General features: G+C 38.4%; 2 protein-coding genes across 3 annotated transcripts in view; one reads left to right on the top strand and one right to left on the bottom strand.

Annotated features, from left to right (window-relative positions):
* LOC102313482 (nucleobindin-2) overlaps nt 1-536 on the bottom strand; it is a 7,019-nt gene extending 6,483 nt beyond the window's left edge. Inside the window, exon 1 of the mRNA XM_005931627.3 lies at nt 379-536. The gene's annotated coding sequence lies outside the window, so the exon portion shown is untranslated. The remainder of the gene's footprint in view (nt 1-378) is intronic.
* Nucleotides 537-5,597: 5,061 nt separating this feature from the next.
* pik3c2a (phosphatidylinositol-4-phosphate 3-kinase, catalytic subunit type 2 alpha) overlaps nt 5,598-18,917 on the top strand; it is a 45,357-nt gene continuing 32,037 nt past the window's right edge. Inside the window, exons 1-2 of one of the 2 annotated variants that reach the window (XM_005931624.3) lie at nt 5,598-5,723; nt 9,197-10,442. In XM_005931624.3, coding sequence (XP_005931686.1) covers nt 9,279-10,442 — 1,164 coding nt within the window. In that variant the 5' untranslated portion in view covers nt 5,598-5,723; nt 9,197-9,278. The other variant, XM_005931625.3, reaches the window with a different exon arrangement.

Here is an 18,917-nt window from a genome sequence, read left to right as displayed (position 1 = left end):
ATATATATATATTATTTTAAAAAGTGGTGCAAGTCAACACTTCAAATAGAGACAGAACACTGATAAGGTTATGCAAATAACTCTTAATCTGAAAAGCAATTCCCATAAGAAAGGGCCCGTGCAGCACACGTGTTTGGTGGCTTACTTTAGAATATTTTCTTAGAGATTTCTAAGTTGAACGCTGTGAACCTGTTAGTCACAGTGAAAAAAATCAGACTGAGTGTGTAGTTTAAGGAACAGGTTATTCAGTAGGGATCATGCAGTGAAGATGCCAGCTAATTCATTATCTACATGGATGTAGAAAATGCTCTAAACTAAGCCTCAGCAGACAGAGAGAACAGCGTTAGTAAACGTCACCTCGCGTGAAATAATACTTACTTGTAACGTGGAGCTTATTTTGCTCTCCTCTTTTTTTATTCTTCACCTGGCTTTCACGCTTTAGTGTTCCTCAAAGTGCCTGAGCTTCACCGGAGCTTGTTTACAACGGTCATCTGTTAACCACCAATACAAGCCTCCCTTGGCTACAACCTATATAAAAAGGTTGTGTTCACCATGGCAACGCACCGCCTCTGGCTTCTCTTATTGGCCTAAGAAAGTATACTTTCTTTCACAAAACAGTCGCGTTGAGAGGCGATTGGTCAATACACCTGTCACTCATAGTGTATCAACAACCGCCCCCCGTTGGCTTAAGGTGCGTTGAGCCAAACTGTACGTGGCGTTCGGTCAACCCCAGACGAGGGCGGAGTTAGTGTGCAACACTGGATAGAGCAACACTACTCATATTATAAAACTGTTTAACAATGACATTTAATACTAGCCCATAGTCCAGACGGCGTAGGGATACACAACATAAATGTTTTATTTCATCTTATATTTCATTTAGATATTCTAATTAAATATAGATTACACTTGAACATGCTGCAGACCAACATAGAGCTGAAAATACACTCGTTCGAAAACATAGCAGGAAGCCTTAAGCCTTAACAATTATTATTGTTATTAAAATGATGGCCAAAAAAGCAATGAGACTGCGTAGAAAAACTCTTAAACGCCCTGCATTTAAATATTATATTAAGTCAACTATTATTTATTTATTTATTTATTTATTTAGTTATTTATTTCAGCAAAAAGCTGGCGAGAAAAATGAGAGAGTGAGTTTAAGAAAGTCGAAATGGGTACTTATAATTAAGGTGTTCAGCAAAAAGAGAGGGGGCAAAAGCGAAGGAAAACTCTTATTGTGATTTGTATGTGAGGCTGAACAATAAGGAAGGAGAAAAGCACAGACTGAGAGAGAGAGGTTATAGTGATTAAGGATAGAGATGGAAATGTACTAATGAGTGAAGAGAGTGTGCTGAGAAGATGGAAGGAGTACTATGAGAAGGTGATGAATGAAGAAAATGAGAGGAAGTGCAGAGGATTAGTAAGGAGGAAATGGGGGGAGCTATGCAGAGGATGAAGAGTGGAAAGCCAGTTGCTCCAAATGACATACCTGTGAAGGGTCAAGGCCTTGGGGAGAGACAGCAGTTTAAAATAATCTTAGAGTCGGAGAGGATGCTTGAGGAATGGAGAATAAGTATACTGGTAACAGTTTTCAAGAACAAGGGTGATGCGCAGAGCTGTAGTAACTACAGAGTGGTAGAGCTGCGGAGCCATGAAGCTATGGGGAACAGTTGTTGAAGCTAGGTTGAGAAGAAAGGTGATGATCAAAGAGCAGCCGGCTTCAAACCAAGAGAGAGACCACAGTTGTTTGCTCTGAGAGTGTTGATAAAGAAGTCTAGGGAAGGTCAGAAGGAGTTTTACTGTTTCTTTGTGGATGCAGGGGAAGCATAGGTGCCAGGAGAGGAACTGTGGTACTGCATGAGGAAGTCAGCAGTAGCAAAGAAGTGGTGAGGGTGGTGCAGGGCATACACGAGGACAGCAGCACAGAGGCGAGGTGTGAGGTAGGAGTGACAGATGGGTTCAAGGTGGGGGTGAGGTTGCATCTGCTCAGAACTACTTCTTGTTTGTGATTGTAATGGACAGGCTGTCAGATGAGGTCAGGCAAGAATTACCACAGACGATCATGTGTGCAGACGACATTGTGATCTCTAGTGATAGTAAGGAGCAAGTGAAAGAGAGTCTGGAGACATGAATGTATGTACTGGAGAGATGAGACATGAAAGTCAGTAAAAGGTAGATATACCTGTGTAAATTAAAGAGAGACAGATGGAAAAGTGAAGCTGCAACAAAAGAGGTAGTGAAGGTGGACAAGTCTAAATAATAGTCTAAAGAGGGAAATACAAGAGGGAAACTGAAAGTTAATAAGATGGTAGTGGCACCTGCTATGATGTATGATTTGGAGATGGTGCCACTAGCAAAAAGAAAGGAAGACAAGCTGAAAGTAGAAGAGCAGAAAATGTTAAGAAAGGCCAAGATTAGAAATGAGTACATCAGAGGCACAGATTAGCTTGAGCAGTTTGAAGACAAAATCAATCAGTCATGGTTTGGACAGGTGCAGAGGAGGGTTAGTGGACATAGTGGGAAGGGATACTGAATATGGATCTGCCAAGCAAGGAGAAGTGGAAAGACCACACGGAAGGTTCACGGATGTAGTGAAGGAGGACATGCAGTGGGTCAGTGTTACAAAGGAGGATGCTATGGACAAGGTGAGTTGAAAGTAAATGATCTGTTGAATGATGATCCTTAAGAGGAGCAGCTGAACTAGTTCTACTACTACTGCTACTTTTACTAATAAAAAGTAGTAAGAGTAGATAATAATAATTTGAGTAAAGAGTGAATTGTAGTTCACAGTAAGAAATGACTTACTGGAACAGTAAAGTAAACCAAAACACGATTCTCCATTTAATATTCAAATGTATCTTGTAAAAATTAAATGCATTTTATGCATTAATCAAGTCTGAATTTATTTAGCATTTTCTTTAATCCTCGCAGGGTGAAAAGTATACATACACCCCCACTAATATTTGGCTGTTAGCTAGCTACAGCTCGACCAGGCACTTTTGGTACCCATCAACAACCTTCTGGCAAAATTGGCAGTTCATTTAAATTGGTTGGTTTCCTGGCATGGATCCATGTCCTCAATTTTTCAACAGGTTGAATTTTAGGCTTTGGGAAGAATATTTCAAATGGTTAATGTTAGCCTACTATATCAATGTTTACATGTCCAACTATCTAGCTGTTGATCTGAGGTGAAGATGAAGAATTTGGAGGTAGTTCTCCTCCTTCATTATTCCACCACTTTGTGAAATATACCAGTACCACTACAACCAATTAAGACCCGTAGCATGATGCTTCCCCCACCATGCCTGACAACTGGTACAGTCTTTTAGGCTAGAATCTTCACTTGTGCTCCTCTAAACATATTTCTTGTCATCATAGCCAAATAGCTCATGCTTTGTCTTATTTGAACATAAAACTTTTCTTGAGAAAGCATTTGGGGTGTTCATGTGGCCAGCTAAAATTTTCATTTTAAAAGTAGGTGTTGATTTTGGAGCAGGGGCTTCTTTTTTGGTCAGCATCCGATTAGGAGGGTAATCCATCTTCATGGATATTGAAGATGGATCAGTGATGCTGTTTGGACAGTGATGCTGGTCTTCCAGCAGTTTCCAGTTCATGGCAGGCTTAACACTTGGTGGTTCCAGGGTTGAAACCTGAAAATCCTTACTAATTTCTATTCATTTATGGGTGATAGTTGGGTTTTCTTCCAGACCTTTGCAAAGTGATGGTGACATATCTGAATAACGTGTACTTATGTCAGTGGCCTATGGTTACTTTTACAGAAAGGCAAATGTACCAAAAGTTACCAAATAAACATTTATTCAAACCACTCCTTTAGGAAAAGAAGCAATAAAATGTTTAAACTGTTGATCTTTACATAAAACACACTGGCCAAGGTGGTTAGTAAAACGAATGTGTTATGATGATAAATCACTGAAGTTCATTTCTCAGTGCTAGATGGGGAATGCCACTATTATCTGCCAATAAGAGTGCTCAGATATCCAGCCAGAATTATGCCAGAAGCTTGTTGATAGCTACCAAAAGCACCTCATAAAAGTGAAACTCGCTAAGGGGTATTAAACAAACATTAGTCAGGGAGTATATACACATTCATATATACTCCACATTAACATCCTCTTTTTTCTATGCTTAAGTGCTTTCTATCTAACATTTGCATACATTTATACTCTGATAGATGCAGACTGGAGCAACCAGGAATCAAACCCCCAACCTTCTGAATAGTGGAGAACCTGCTTTATCTCCTGAGCTTCAGCCATTCCATGCATTGAAACAATAAGAACACAACATGAATTCATTAAATGTGTGCTTTATTTACTTGACTTTTACTGTATTAAATAAGAATTGCATTGAATTACACATAAAAAGGTATTAAAAATGTCTTTAAAAACAATTTGTTGGGTTAACAATAGGCCAACAGGCCAGGATGTGAATTAACAGAAATCAGCAACAACAAACTTTTTCAAAGCTTGTGTTTTGCTCTGTTTGTTGTTTGTGTTCCTGCTATGCTCCTCTTTTGGCTCTTCATTTCCCTCATTTCCTAAGGAGCTATTAGTCTGGTTCTTGTGGCACTCTTTTCCTGTCAAATGGTAGTTCTTTCTCTCCACCTTTGCCAAGCACTTGCTCATAGATTATCTGATTGTTGTCTCTCTTATAATATAAGACCTTAATCTTAAAACAGCTGTTATGAACTGAACTAAAAAAAAATCTCAAGTGTTCATGCACCACAGAATATAACTTTCTTAAAGTGCATTGCTAAAGTATTGGGGCCAGGAGGTACAGTAGGTCATGTAGTTATCGGAAGGCTGGCTGCTCCAGTCAGCATATCTAAGTATCTTTGGGCAGGATACTGAACGCCAAGTTGCTCCCAGCAGATGTCTTCATTAAAGTATGAATCTTGGGTAGTAAGCACTTTGGTGTAGAAAATAGGTGCTTGTATGATTAAGGCAGGTTTTATAAAGCACTTTGAAGGCTCAAGCAGAAAAGTTATATATATAATAGTTATGATCCAATAACATAATGTATATGATTCTGCATAATGTATTTTTTACTTAGGAACTTTACAAATTCCAAAACTTTACTTAATTAAAGTATCTGAATACTTGTTTAACTTTGAAAAACAGCTTTTTAATGCAAAATAAATGTCATTCTTAATCAGAACCAGATTTCAAGTACTATGTTTTTATTATGGTCTGGAGCATAACTGTGCAAATGTGAAAAACCTTTATAAACAGTTACTGGCCAGTACTGAGTTAGTTTGCAAGACAACTGTTATTATTTCCTAAAGGTCACTATTACCACAAGATAGTTTTGACATCTGGAAAATTGTACACAATGTTTTCTTTATTACTTTTCTAAACTCTTTTTGTTTCTGGTCAATTATTCTTATTTACTGTGCCCTCCCTGCCTTGTTCTTGGTCTCACACGTTCCAGTTCATTTAAAAGACCCCCAAAGCACCCCTCAGAAATGATAGAATTTCTATAAATAATAGAAATATGAAAACTTTTCGACACCGACCACTTTAGTCCACACAGTGGTGCTGTTGTCACAAAATGAAAACGAGACCCAGCCAGGCAGAAAAGCTACCCAACTGTGTCCAACCAAAAGTCCACCAACGACCTCAACAGGAACTGACGTTCCCTCTGTGCAAGTGGATGGAAAAATGCAGCTGCAGGAAAAATGGCTCCAAACGCCGCACCGCTAAAAGGTGAGGAATAAAGCTTTTTACAGCCCATGTCTGCCTGTAAAAGTTTGATCTTGTGGTTGCCTGCAGTCATCGGTTGTGTCTGAGTCGCGTTCGACCGTTTCCCGTTTGAGGAAATCAGCATTTCTTCGTTACTGTGGGTACTTGGCAGGACCAGAGCAGTTGCCCGGTTACTTTTAAAATATTAAATCATTGTCTCTCACGGAACAGTCCTGTAAGTTGTCCTTGTATGGCTAAATTCAAATGTGTTTTATGTTTACTCTCAGTTCCGTTCTTTTTGGTTGTTGTGTTCGCGCATTTAGCAGGTTTAGCGGCTAACTTAGCATCCAGCACAGGCAAAAGTTATAGTTAAAAAAAACAACTAATAAAACAGCCATTAAAAGTATCAAGGAGTGGAGTTAAACCGAGCTAACCGGATGTTTGCAAGAGAAGTTTGTTATTATTGGTTAAAAGTCACTGTTCTCGTTTGTTTATCACAATCTGGCTTTTATTTTAAGATGTGTACAATGGGAAAATACTAAATGTTCGGGATTTATTGACAGTACATATCATGTTGGTGTCAGGTGAGCATCAGCAGACGTGTTAGCTAGCTGTCAAAATAATCTGTAAATAATATATGTGTGTTTGTTAACGCCAGAAATTGCTCGATATTGTTCTGTTAACGTACAGATCATGCTTTATCAAACGCGTCGTATTTACAATCTTTTTCTAAGTGTTACGTAATACTACATTTCTTGGCTGGCCACAGAGCTAAGCTTCTAACAACAGATCTGAGCTACAAACACAGGGGATGGGACCAAACTGTGTCTTCCTTGAAGTTATTCCCAAAAAGATGAGCCGGGGGATTACGACAACACGATCTTAATAGTATCAGAAAAACTACTCAGCACTCTGGTCTTATAAGACGATTATCAATTGAGGGTCGTACCTTCTTTGAACATATCATCAATTCAAACTGAATATGAACTGCTTGTGGAGCAGGGGCGCTTCCAGAATTTTTAAATAGGTGCTATAAAATAAATCGTTTAATATACAATGTATAAATCCTAATAGAAAGTTTAACTATGAAAATATACTCAAAGTACCCAATATTAAATCAATAATTATATTAAAAAGTATATATTAATGTATATACTTCTTATAATATTATATAATGAGATCAAAATGGTTGGCTTTTTATATTTTTAAGTCTGCAAAATAGTAAGTAACTTAAGCTTTAAAATACATGGTATGATGTGCAAAGTACATTATTTGCACCCCAAAGCATAGAGATGGCATAGAATAGAACTAGTTAGAAGTTTAACACCTGGTTATACAGCATAATCCTGTCAGCTTTTGTTTTAGTTTACAGGCTTGGATTCCTGCCTTGGCAACAAAGTGACTAGTACCGAAAACAGAAAATAAAAACTTGTTACTTATTTTACTATTTAAAAACAACTTGAACTTTGAACAGCTCCACAATGTGTTGCTTACTTCTGCACTTTTTCTTAGTTATTGGATGTGTAGACTGCCTGTCACTCATTAGGGCTGAAGTCAAAGTGTGAGTTCAACCTCATCGTGCTATGTTGTGCAGCCAAATGTTGCTCAAAACAATAAAACTTTTTTTAAAACTGATAAATGTGTATATCTCAGTATGTAAATCTAATTCCATGAAAACAAGCTAATAAACAATATAAATGCACATAATAGTGACAGGTAAAGCTTCTTAAAAGGTAAATTAAAATTAAGGAAGACAGTTAAAATCATGATTGAGGCTTTCTGAAATCACCATTTCCAGAAGAAGAACTGTGGATTTTTTTTGTCCATAAACCTTTTCACTTAAGCAATAATTTTTACTGGATGTGACTCAGCAAACTGATTCTCTTCTGAATAATTTAGCAGTAGTGAAGTAATGCTCAGATGTTGAATTAAGGTTAAGCACATCCTGGTATCTGCCATCAGTTGCCACAGAGAGATGGCACAATTTGCAGTGCTTGACTTGGCTCTAGTTGTTTTTTTTTTTCTTTCTTGGCTTCTTCTCTAGAATCTTTTTTTCCCCTTGAATGTTTAATGATAACGCACATTCCTATCTTAATTCAGCATCTCCTGAATGCAGTCGTTGTTATAATTCTTATAGTGTAGCATCGGTGTAGTGTTGGATCATTCTAGTAAAAAGAAATTAGGTTAATCTATTCTTTATTTTCCTTAGTCTTTTCCCTATGTTGGTTCATCGGCTCAGTCTGCAGTGCAAAACAGTTAAGTAAACCAGAATAGTATTTTTGAACATGCTTTCTCAGATTAAGCTAGTGTTTACATTCAGAATCCGGAAGTAGCTACTATTTAGTGATCAGCGCCCAGTGTGCTAGCAGTTAACATGCTCAGACCTTTTTGATTTATGACTACATAAACAAACACTAAGCTGCATTCTACACTCTTATTCAGTGCAAAATCAGTTATATCTAAATCGTCTGGCATGTCTGCAGGGAGTTATGACATCAATGGCAGCATGGACCAAAAGATTGTGACACTTCTCATGCATTTAATGTCTCCGAGCTGTTTTCTTGGTAAAGTTGGCACCAACCTATCTAAGTCATTTGCTCGGTGACTGCAGCCACATTGTCACTGCGTGCTGGGGTTTGCACAGCTGAATAAGACAGTCTTGGGCCATGGTGCTAACATAATGCTAACAGATTCAGACAGAGCCAGAGGAAGCGAGAGAGAGAGAGATAGAGAGAGAGCCATTGGGCTGTTTAGCATGCCAAATTCCTCAGCTGCACAATAGTGTTAGGCTAGACTGAGCTCCAGCACAGCCAGCCTTCTCCACCACAATGGGAGGGGAAGCTCAGGAGAGGTTGGTGACGCCTGGGGAGAGAAGGAACTCACTCAACCCCAGGGCTGTGATCGTTCGATGAATGGTTGCTTTGAGTAGGCGCTGTGTCATTTTGGAATCACAAAGCACTCTTTGCAGCAATGTTTTTCACATGTTATAGACGTGGGATACTCTTGGTCGTTTCCTGTTGTGGAAGGTTAGCCATAAATAGTTTGGATTTGGGGGGGGAAAGTAAAATGCAAATATTGTTTAGATTTTTGGTTATGATCATTTACAAATATTTGTAATGTACACCACATAGAAGTGTATAAAAATATCATTTCTGGCTATGAGTGAGTGAATCAGGTTCATTGTCAGTGTGACAGGCCTATGATGTAGCCCAGGCTAGTTATGTGACCTAATTGATGCCCCTAGCTTCAAAACACACATAAGTAATTATTGGCTCTGCGTATGTGAAACTAGGAGTTGATCAATACAAAAAAAGCATGGTGGGCACACAGTCTCCATTCTATGCAACTACTTGTGGCCCCTGGATATCTGTAGCTTAATGGGTAGGATTATTCAATAATTTTATAGGTTAATATTTCAATTCCTTCTTCCTTGCTTTGATTCTGTTTGACCTCATCCTGTTGTCATAAATAGCTTTTCTCTCTCTTTTTTCTTTTAGGTGTTTAAAACCTTGTTCCTCAACCCTTTGGGCCACGCTGACTTAAAAGCCATCATATTCATGGCACCTTCCACTTGACAGAATGGCCCAGATATCAAGTGGTAATGGGTTCAAGCTGGATGTCCCCCAGCCAAAGGGGGTTGTGGGTAAAGAGGAAGCCCTTCGTATGGAAGAAGAGGCTTTAGCAAAATTGCAAAGGGAGAAGAAACACACTCTTACAGCTACAGCCTCCTCATCTTCCTCTGGAGCAGCATCCTCGTCTTCCTCTAAGCCAAAACCATCTAAATCTACCACTACTGTTCCTCAGCCTTCAACTTATACTAATAGACCGGACAAGGATCTCATTGTTTTCCCAGAGACCAAGAAACAGGCAGAACAGGATACGTTCAGGGATATTGATGTTGAAAAACTGACCAATGAGGAACTCGAAAAGCTCCTACTTGATGAAAACTTTGGAGCTAACAGCTCCAAAGTGTCCCGCCCCTCGTCACTTCTGGGGTTTAACCTCAGTGCCTCCTATCCTGGAGGCCATGCTTGTAGCTCATCTCCTTTCCAGAGCAGCCAGTGGACACCTGCTCTGTCCAATCCATCTAGCTCTGGTGTGTCCACTCCCACCCTTCAGCCCACACCAATGTTCCCATCAGCTCCATTTCCCAAACCAGGAACATTTCAAAATGGATTCACTCCAGCCATGACGCCTTTCATGGCCTTGCCGACCATGGCTTTCACTCCCATCCAGCCTGCTGCTGCCGCCATGGTCTTCCCACAGCCAACTGTAGACCCAGAGATGGCTAAGTTGTTTGACAAGATTGCTAGCACCTCAGAATACTTGAAGAATGGTAGATTGGCCAGCACTGATGTTAATTCCTCTCAAGCAGGTATAGCCTCTTTGGCACCAAACCCACCACCACAACAACCGGCAGTTATGGAATCTTCTTCCATCAGCCGTTTTGAATGGCTGGATCTGGACCCACTTACAAAGCGAAAGTCTGAGAATGAGGAAGCACCTCTGGAATCTGTAGATAGTTCACAGACTGTGTCAGGAGCTTCTGCGGGCGATCCCTGGGATGCAGTGCTTGAGACTAAAGGCAACAGTAGTAACAGTAGCAGCAGCCCCAAACTGGAAGGCAGAGTTTCTCACACAGGTCGGTCACAACATAGGCGGGCATCAACAGGAGCGCCCGTCGCTAGGAGTCACTCACTCAACATCCCCGAGACCTCGTCACAGCACAAAACAATCAATCAGGTGGGAACACAGTAAATTTGAAAAGTTTGAATTTTTAATTCACATTAATCATCTTTTTAGTGTTTACACAATTTTATAAAGGAGGAGAAATTTTTATCATTTTATGTCTCAACATGGTTTAGTTGTTTAGTTGTTTGCCTGTTTAGTCAGGTCACCATCAATTAAATATCAGCAGTTATACTAAGCACTGCTACTCGTCACTTCCAACCATTTACCTTATCCAGACCTTATTTATCATCCACTGTTAGAGTGCTCACAGCATAATTGCAAACGTGCATTTTAGAATGAATGAGGGTATAAAACAAGTGGTCTTGAAACATTGGTGAGTGAGTGGGCTTAAATATTTTGTTTTAGAGCAGATGATAGCAGATTATCTTGTTCAACCAAAACACCCATGAACATGTTGCTTACAACTGCATCTATATTCCTTATTCATTCACAAGCAAAACATCCTCCTTACTTCTGCTCCCTGTAATTAAGTATTTCATTGTGGTTAGCTGCCCACCGTTTCACCTCACAATTTCCTCACAGCTCCATTTTCTGAATAATTTTGCCGTGCTGGATGGGAGTGATCTAATTTCTCAAAATGATTATTTAGATCATTCATTTGGGACAGTGCTGTGGGCAAGTGGCATGGGTTTTCTCAAAAAAAAATTTTTTTCGTTAAAACTGAACAACCATCTGTCATCATTTGGCTTTAGCTCTGAGTTGTGGTTGCGAGACAAGTATTTCTGTACAGAGTAGCATAGCCATACTGAGGCCTACTAGCAAAAATATACATGTGTCATTATATGTTCCTCTTTCTACTCTGAAACGCTCCTACTTTGAAATGAAAATGTTTAATCGGCAGTGCTTTTTAGACATACTGGAATATAAAAGGGTGCTATGGTATGTTTAGTTACTACTGTCTACAGCTGGTAAAAACGAGTAATGTAAATGCAGACAATACACCGATCCTTTTACTCAAATATTGCATTGCTTTACTCACAGTGGTCAAAACCACCTGCAAATCTTGATTCTTAAAAAAAAAAAATTATTTAGACAAAGCTCCCACTTCCTGGTCATTGTGTTTCAGTGTGTCAGTACCAAACAATGGGTCTTGGGTGCCTTTGTCACACCAGGATATATAAAGAGTATCATAACCCCCCCCCACTTTTTTTTTTTTAAGGATTTCACACAAAATTTGGCATGGTTAAATGGTTTTTTTAAGTGTGTACTTAGGACATACAGACATACCTTGTAAGGCAGCTTGTATACAGTTCATTCCACAGTTGATCTCTTTTTGCTCAGGAGGATAAAACGGTGGTTGCTTGCTTACTCTTGCATGTATATTAGGCCTAGGGTCAAGCATGTGGTGAGTCTACTGTGCCGTGTAACTTGAGCCTTTAAAGCTTAGCCTACTACAGATATGTCCCTCTACACTCTGTTTTTATCTGCTTCAATCTTGTGTGCTCTCTTTGTGTATGTGAGGCGATGATGATGTGTGTACTTGCTATCTCTCCTTGTTCAATCTGCTTGCTTGCTTGTTAGTGCCCGTGCTGTTATAAACAGGAACAAGTCTTCACAGATCCCCAGTGCCCTACAGCAGCAACAGAATGACCTAACAGATTGCCCTCTTGGCTTGCTATGCCAGCTCCACTCGTTTACACTCACTAGGGAGAACTGCTTAGCTACTGTGTTCTGAGCATGTAATGAAAACAAATTGGCTTAAATTTCCCATCTTCCAGTTTTGTTTTTTTCTTTTTTCATTTACTTTTTTTCTTTTTCTTTAAATGTATTTTGACACAGAAAGTGTCTAGCTAGCTTTTTTTTTGACTCCTCCTTTATTCACAAGCTAACACCACAGCAGGTGACTCTTGGTTTAGGTATTTGTGTCTTCTCACATGTCAGGTGAATGTATAAACCTCTTTATTATTGAGCCACCAATAAAGAAAGTAGCTAGAAGACAAACAGAAAACAGTGAGGCTATAGTCTGTAAGACATGAACAAGAACTTAGTAGTGAAACTAGACTTCAAACCACATTGTGCAGGAATTGCTAAACCATGTCTGAGACTGCACACTAGGGTGTGAATTTCCTCCACACCATGCATGCAAATCCTGTCTAAGACTTTTTCATTTTTTTTAAAGTTAGTAATAATATTTTTTAAGTCAGTGATGATAATAATGGGGTTTATTTGTATAGCACTTATCAAACCAGTATTACAAAATGACAAAAATGCAGTACAAAGAATAAAAGGCAATAAAAATAATGTTATAAGATCAAAAACCCTATAAGAATAAAATATAGAAAGAATGCAAGAATTTTGCATTTCTTTTTAAATTGTAAGTGTTAATAACACCATACCTTATTAAAAAGAAACAAGTGGAACTATAACAATAAAATGCAGTCTAGATCAGTAGTAATAACTTTTTTTTTATGATGTGATTTAAAAGTAACAAGTAAAATCTTAATACAAAAGCATACCTTGAGGCGACTTTTGTTGTGATTTGGCGCTATATAAATAAAATTGAATTGAATTGAGTCAGTGAAATTCATGTAACTTTTCTTTCTTCTTTCCTTTCTTACTTTATGTAAAAGTCTTACTGCTGCATTTTGAACGTTTTGAGTATACAGCGGTCCCTCGTTTATCACGGTTCCAAAAATATCCCGCGATAGGTGAAATCTGCAAAGTAGCCAGCTTTACTTTTTACAATTATTATAGGTGTTTTAAGGCTGTAAAACCCCTCACTACACACTTTATACACTTTTCTCAGACAGGCATGAACATTTTCACACTTTTCTGTCTTCTTTAAATACTCTGGAATAGGGCTGGGCCATATTATACCGTTCACGGTAATACCGGTATAATGTTAGGCAACGATAGGAAAATGAAATATCGCGATAGAATGGGAGTAAAACGCGCATGCGCAGTGCCTTTGTTTTCATACGCACATGGCCGATTGTTGAGTGAAACAGATGAACCAGAATTGGTTTGTAAAAATGGTGCAACTTCCGTGATGTGGAACTGGTTTGGTGTTTGTCCGTCAGATACACGACAAAGCACATTTTTTTGCAGAACATGCAAGCGGCCGTGTTATTGTCGTATTTGTCGGACTAAGATGCTCTTAAATCTGGGAGTAATCTGGGTCCTAAACTCCGTATGCTTCAGGTCAAACAACACTGCAGCATCACTGAGAGTTAAAAACTGTCTAAATTCTTTCATCTTTAATAAAACGATCAGCATTGCTGCTTTACCAGGTGTAACTATAAAGTTTAACTTCCAGGCATCCATGAAAACAAAAGTTATTACATTTAACGGAGTTAGAAGTTAGCAGGAAGCTAGCGGAAGTTAGCTCGCTAGTTTCGCTAGTTACCTAAGCATGATATAGCATGTTCTGACTGAGAGATTTCTGAAAAAAATCAAACGTACAGCTCTGCTATCACTTCCAACATAAATGAAGACAGGAAACTAAACAGCAGTGACGTTTGTAGGGTTACTGAAGTTGGGCTAGCTGGTATATAATGATGTGCTACGTGATCGCTAGCGACACAGCTATGTTAGCATAACATAAACAGTGAAGCTGGAGGACGAACACTAACACTTTTCCACTTATAAAAGTTAACGTGAAGGTTCCTCATGGTTAGAGACAAATGCAATCGCATGGCAGGATGCTGTAAACGGACCAAACTTCAGTCAGGAGAACAACTGAGATAATCCATCCACAATACGAGGTTAGTCATTAATATACTGCAACAACATGGGAATAGAGCAGCTGCCAGAGAATTCAACATTAATGAATCAATGGTACAGAAGTGGAGGAAGCAAGAAGAATGAGTTGAATAAAGTTTGATTTATCTGACTGCTTTGTTTCGCTTAATGTGCCTTATAATCCCGTGCACCTTATGGTCCGAAAAATACGTACTGCACACTGCAGTTTAATGTTGCAAAGCACCTCTTTTTAACTTCAGTGGATATTATACATGGTTATGCTCAGGATATGTCAGCCCATTTCTACTGGAAATGCCTTTTGGTTAAACTTTCAGCAAGGAATTTGCATTTGCACTGTTACATTTTTATAAAGCTTTAATGTACATAAAAACCAGCTTCTTGTTTAAGTGAAAATAAATGGAAGGTTGTCTTTTTGCGCTAGTAATGTTGTGGAGTTGTATTTTGTCTCGCATCAATTATATCGTCAGTTATATCGTTATCGCAAATTTTCAAATATATATCGTGATAAATATTTTTGGCCATATCGCCCTGCTCTACTCTGGAAGTTCAAACTTTTGTAGAAAAATAAATAAAAATAATAGAATGAAACCAAAGATAGGTACCTTTGAAGGTGCAAAATGTTTCGTCGACATTGTTATGTTTTTTGGGGAGAAAACTTACAAACATACAGTACAGCACTTCAGAGTCACATTGCTAGCGATCGAAGATTTATGCAAGTTTGACAAGCTGAATGCATTCTGTACTGTATAGGAGACACGGTAGGAGTTTTATTGACAATGGTCTACAGCCAATCAGGATGCAGAACACAATGCACTGTCAAAAAAAACCAAAAAACGGAAAATTGCACCAAAAGAAGTCAGCGAAACAGAGAGGTTGTGAAAGGTGAACCACGTTATAGCGAGGGATCACTGTAAACTCATTTTTTATTGGGAGTGGTTTGATCTTGTTTATATTGTTCATTTGGACAACTGGATGCTAGATAACTTACTAATAGACAATAATATGATGTAATGAACTTCCCATCAATAAGTATCTGTTATGACAGAAAACATCTACAGTAGAGCCCGTACACAGTACACATACACAGTCCTACCTCTAAAGCTTCAATAGCACAGCAACATATATTGAAATATATGGTTTCACTTGCTTTGTGATTGTCAGTGCTCTGTTTTAATGTTGTTTATGAGCTGAATTTATACCAGCAAATGTCAGAAATCACAAGACATTCCCAAGATTATTGTTTGGATGTCTTTAAGTTAGCCTGTGGTTGCCAGCCCTTGTTATATCTGGCAAGAATGTATTATAAGATGCGGTCGTGTGGGCAGATGGGGTGTAAGATGGAACAAATGTGCTTGAACTTGAAGACTGAGTCAGAATCAAGCGATCGGCTGTTGTGTCTGCCCCTGTTTCCTTTTCTACTACACTGCCCCTACCCTTTGTCTTGTGTTGTCTTCTGTCTTTCCTTTTTCATTCTGTCATTTTTATTTGTCTCTTGCTTGTTGTGTCCTTGCATTCTTTCAGTATGTTACTTCTTACTGGTGTCAATTTCATTCCTTTCAATTTCTTATAGTTTTCAGTCTGTTAAATAACTGATGGCTTACAGTGCTCAGCTATGATTTCTTAGTTTAGCTTTTTAGGATCAAATGTGTAAATTAATGGTAATCAGCAAAGTAATTTCTCTTTCTTTAGAACCGGTGATACACCCTAAAGCATCAGTTTCTGTTCAGGCCTTGCATTTGCTTTTTGCAAAGGGGCCCTGAAATGCATCATTCTTCAAGGGTGTTGAGGCCATATACATTTTCATTAGCTGTATGCATAAATTGTCTGAAATGAGGCTAACTCATAACTCTACAGAGAATTGAAAGATGTACGAAAGATTTGTTTTAAAAAACCATTAGCCTGTATGTTGCCTAAATAACTCATAGTTTTCAGTATTATAACTGATAATGAACAGTATGACTATTGTTAGTAGATAATATTAAATTTAGGGGACTAGTGTTAAATTACACAAACACTTCTGGCCTTTCAGTGCAGGTTAGTTAAGCATGTGTGCGGCTGTTTGCTCATGCTCTTGTTATTAAAAAGACTTGCAGGGAGATTTTTTTTATCTCCACAGGCCATTTTTATCTGAATGTGAGTTGTGAAAGAAGATCGCAATGCGTGGTGTGTATTGAAGCCTACACTGTACTTTTTTTTTCTCTCTTTTTGTTAAATCTATCACACAGACAAATCTTTTCTTCCCCCACATATCTAAAGGCTCGCACAACCTATTTTACTTCTCTCACACCTCCACACTGCCACATTTTCTCTTATTATTGTCTAATTATACATTGTGAATAAGTGTAGTGAAGTGCTAAAGTGTATTTAAGACTTAATTTTCTTTTCCAACCAAATGCAGTATTAGAAGATGTTGCAGTGCTGGGATGTGACGTGCATTCCAGTTAAATATCTGACTCACTGGGAAACAGCTGTCTGTCTTCTAACCTTTGAACTTCCTTACTGGTACAAAAGAAGAGTATTGTGGAAGAGTAATTAAGCAATTAGAAGGGAGATACTAATGCACACAATAATAATCCTGCTAACAGGTGTAAGAGAAATTAGGAAATGTTTTGGAGAAAGTCCTTTTTCCAGTTACGAATATGTCACAGTCTCTGCTTCATGAACACTTTGTTCATTAAGATACTGTTTGTTTGGGGTTTTTAAGCTAGGTGTTTCAGTTTATTACAGGAAGTATGACTTCGATAGACACTGGTCACTTCCTTATTGAAAGAAGAAGTAGATTTGTGTTCTCGAAGCCATTTGTTCCTCTGATGTAAAGCTCAGCATTTCTTGTTGAAACGGCCTCCAAATTGTTAAAGACTTTCTTGTATGTGAAGCTCAAACATTTTAGCTTAATGGAAGCTGCTTGTATACACAACCCATTAAAAGGAAGCAATATCCTATCAGTAATTGCTTGAACTTTGTGAAAGCCTCACTTACCCTTTCTTATGTTAATTTATATTGGAATATAAAACCTAGACAATACCAAGAACTAGAGAGTTTGGAATATTGGTGGCACTTGGTTTAAAGTATGTAAATATGTGTTTGTTTACTAGAGGAATTATATCGTATCTCCCACAGCTCAGAGGATGGGATCTGTGTGCCAGGTTACTCACTACCTTCCTCCTAGTTCCATCTTTAGAAACTTGGGTGTGGGTTTGCCAATTGATTTTCTTGGCATTGGCAAGAAATTTTATCCTTAGATCTACACTTCAGGTAAATACCAGGAAAAGAGGTGAAGGGGTAAAATAGTGTTAAAGATATTTTATTTTATTTTTTTACACCTGACCTCAACTCAGACTCAGGGCAATAAGTCTTCTAGGAAGACAAACTTTCTGTGAGCATCTCTTGAGTGTATTTCCAGACAAGCACACCTGGGAGTCTGGAATGGTTTTCCATGTTTCAACATGTTGGCAGTAAGTCAGACTGTCTCTGTTTTTACACCTTGGCCTTTGCCGATGACTAATGTAGTTCTATTTTGCCCTCCATGTTGAATCGCGGTCATTTGCAGGTTAAATATTAATTATTCAATATTTTTTCTATTCTGACACAATCTGAAGTTTGAATTGGCCAGCCTTTTTTTTTTTTTTGCTAAGCAGTTTCAAGTTACTCTGTAACTTCTCAAAACTTTATGGCTGGTCAGATATCCATATTTGCCAAATACTATTTGTGTGCAGGTTTCATGTTGACAGTCTAGGGTAATTCTCATTTGGCTTGCACATAGAGGTAAGGACTTATCTGGTGTCTAGATACACACTGTAACTCAATGCTGATGCTGGGCATGGAATTACTGCCAGCCACCAGCTGAAACTGTGCTTTGCTTTCCTGTACTGCCACTTTGTTCAGTTAAAAACAAGCATGAACAGACTGCATATGTAGTATACACGCACATGGTCCTTCATTCATGCACTTAAGAAATTAGCTTTTCCTTTCTTAGTTATTTATTGCTCATGGTTAAATGATAATATAATCTAATTTATTTATTTATTTTTTTATTTTGCTTGTGCTACATTTCAGCTCATTTCTGTATGGGATCAGCATGCCAAATTAAATTTTGAAGGGAAGGGCAAGTCCTACAGTCATTCCACAAGTGAAAGTGAATAGTTGCTCTCAGCAGCTGGACAAAAAAGCAAAAAAATAAAATAAAAATATGTGAGGGTTGCATCAATTGTGAAATTCTGGGCCAATACCACTCCAGTTGGACACTTAACACTCTCCTGGCTACTCTGTCAGAACTATCAAAATGAAGATCAGATTATTAGAAATGGCTAAACATATACAAATGTTAGGGATTTTTTTTGTTTTATTTTTTCCTGAGCCTTTTCACACTCTTTATGTTTGTCACTAAACATCTTTCAAATGCTAATATCTGTGGCACTTTGCTGCGCAAAAACACGATGCCAGATTAGTATACGGAGTATGGCAAGTGTTAGCAGTGCTAGCACAATCTGTTCTCTTTTCTGGTAGGTTAGCATCTATATGTTTGTTCAGGATGTGGTTATGTAATTTTAATGTGACACGGCCTCTAGACAGCTGACATACTTTTCTAGGTCTAAGTGCTGTAAGGCCGCACTATTCTGCATTGGGTTTTATCTGTCTTACTCTAAACATCACAATGGTGCAACAGGGGGCTGTCATTTGTTGCATATATCAGGTGGCTGTTTCTGCACACCTCAACTACACCACCTGGTTATATGCTAACCAGTGGTATCCCATTGGTGCTGG

The sequence above is a fragment of the Haplochromis burtoni genome, unplaced genomic scaffold, assembly GCF_018398535.1.
Source record: "Haplochromis burtoni strain Fernald_Lab_line unplaced genomic scaffold, NCSU_Asbu1 Contig_145, whole genome shotgun sequence".
NCBI classification, from domain to species: Eukaryota; Metazoa; Chordata; class Actinopteri; order Cichliformes; family Cichlidae; genus Haplochromis; species Haplochromis burtoni.
Note: the sequence above shows the minus strand (reverse complement) of the source record. Positions and strands in the feature narration are given on the sequence as shown.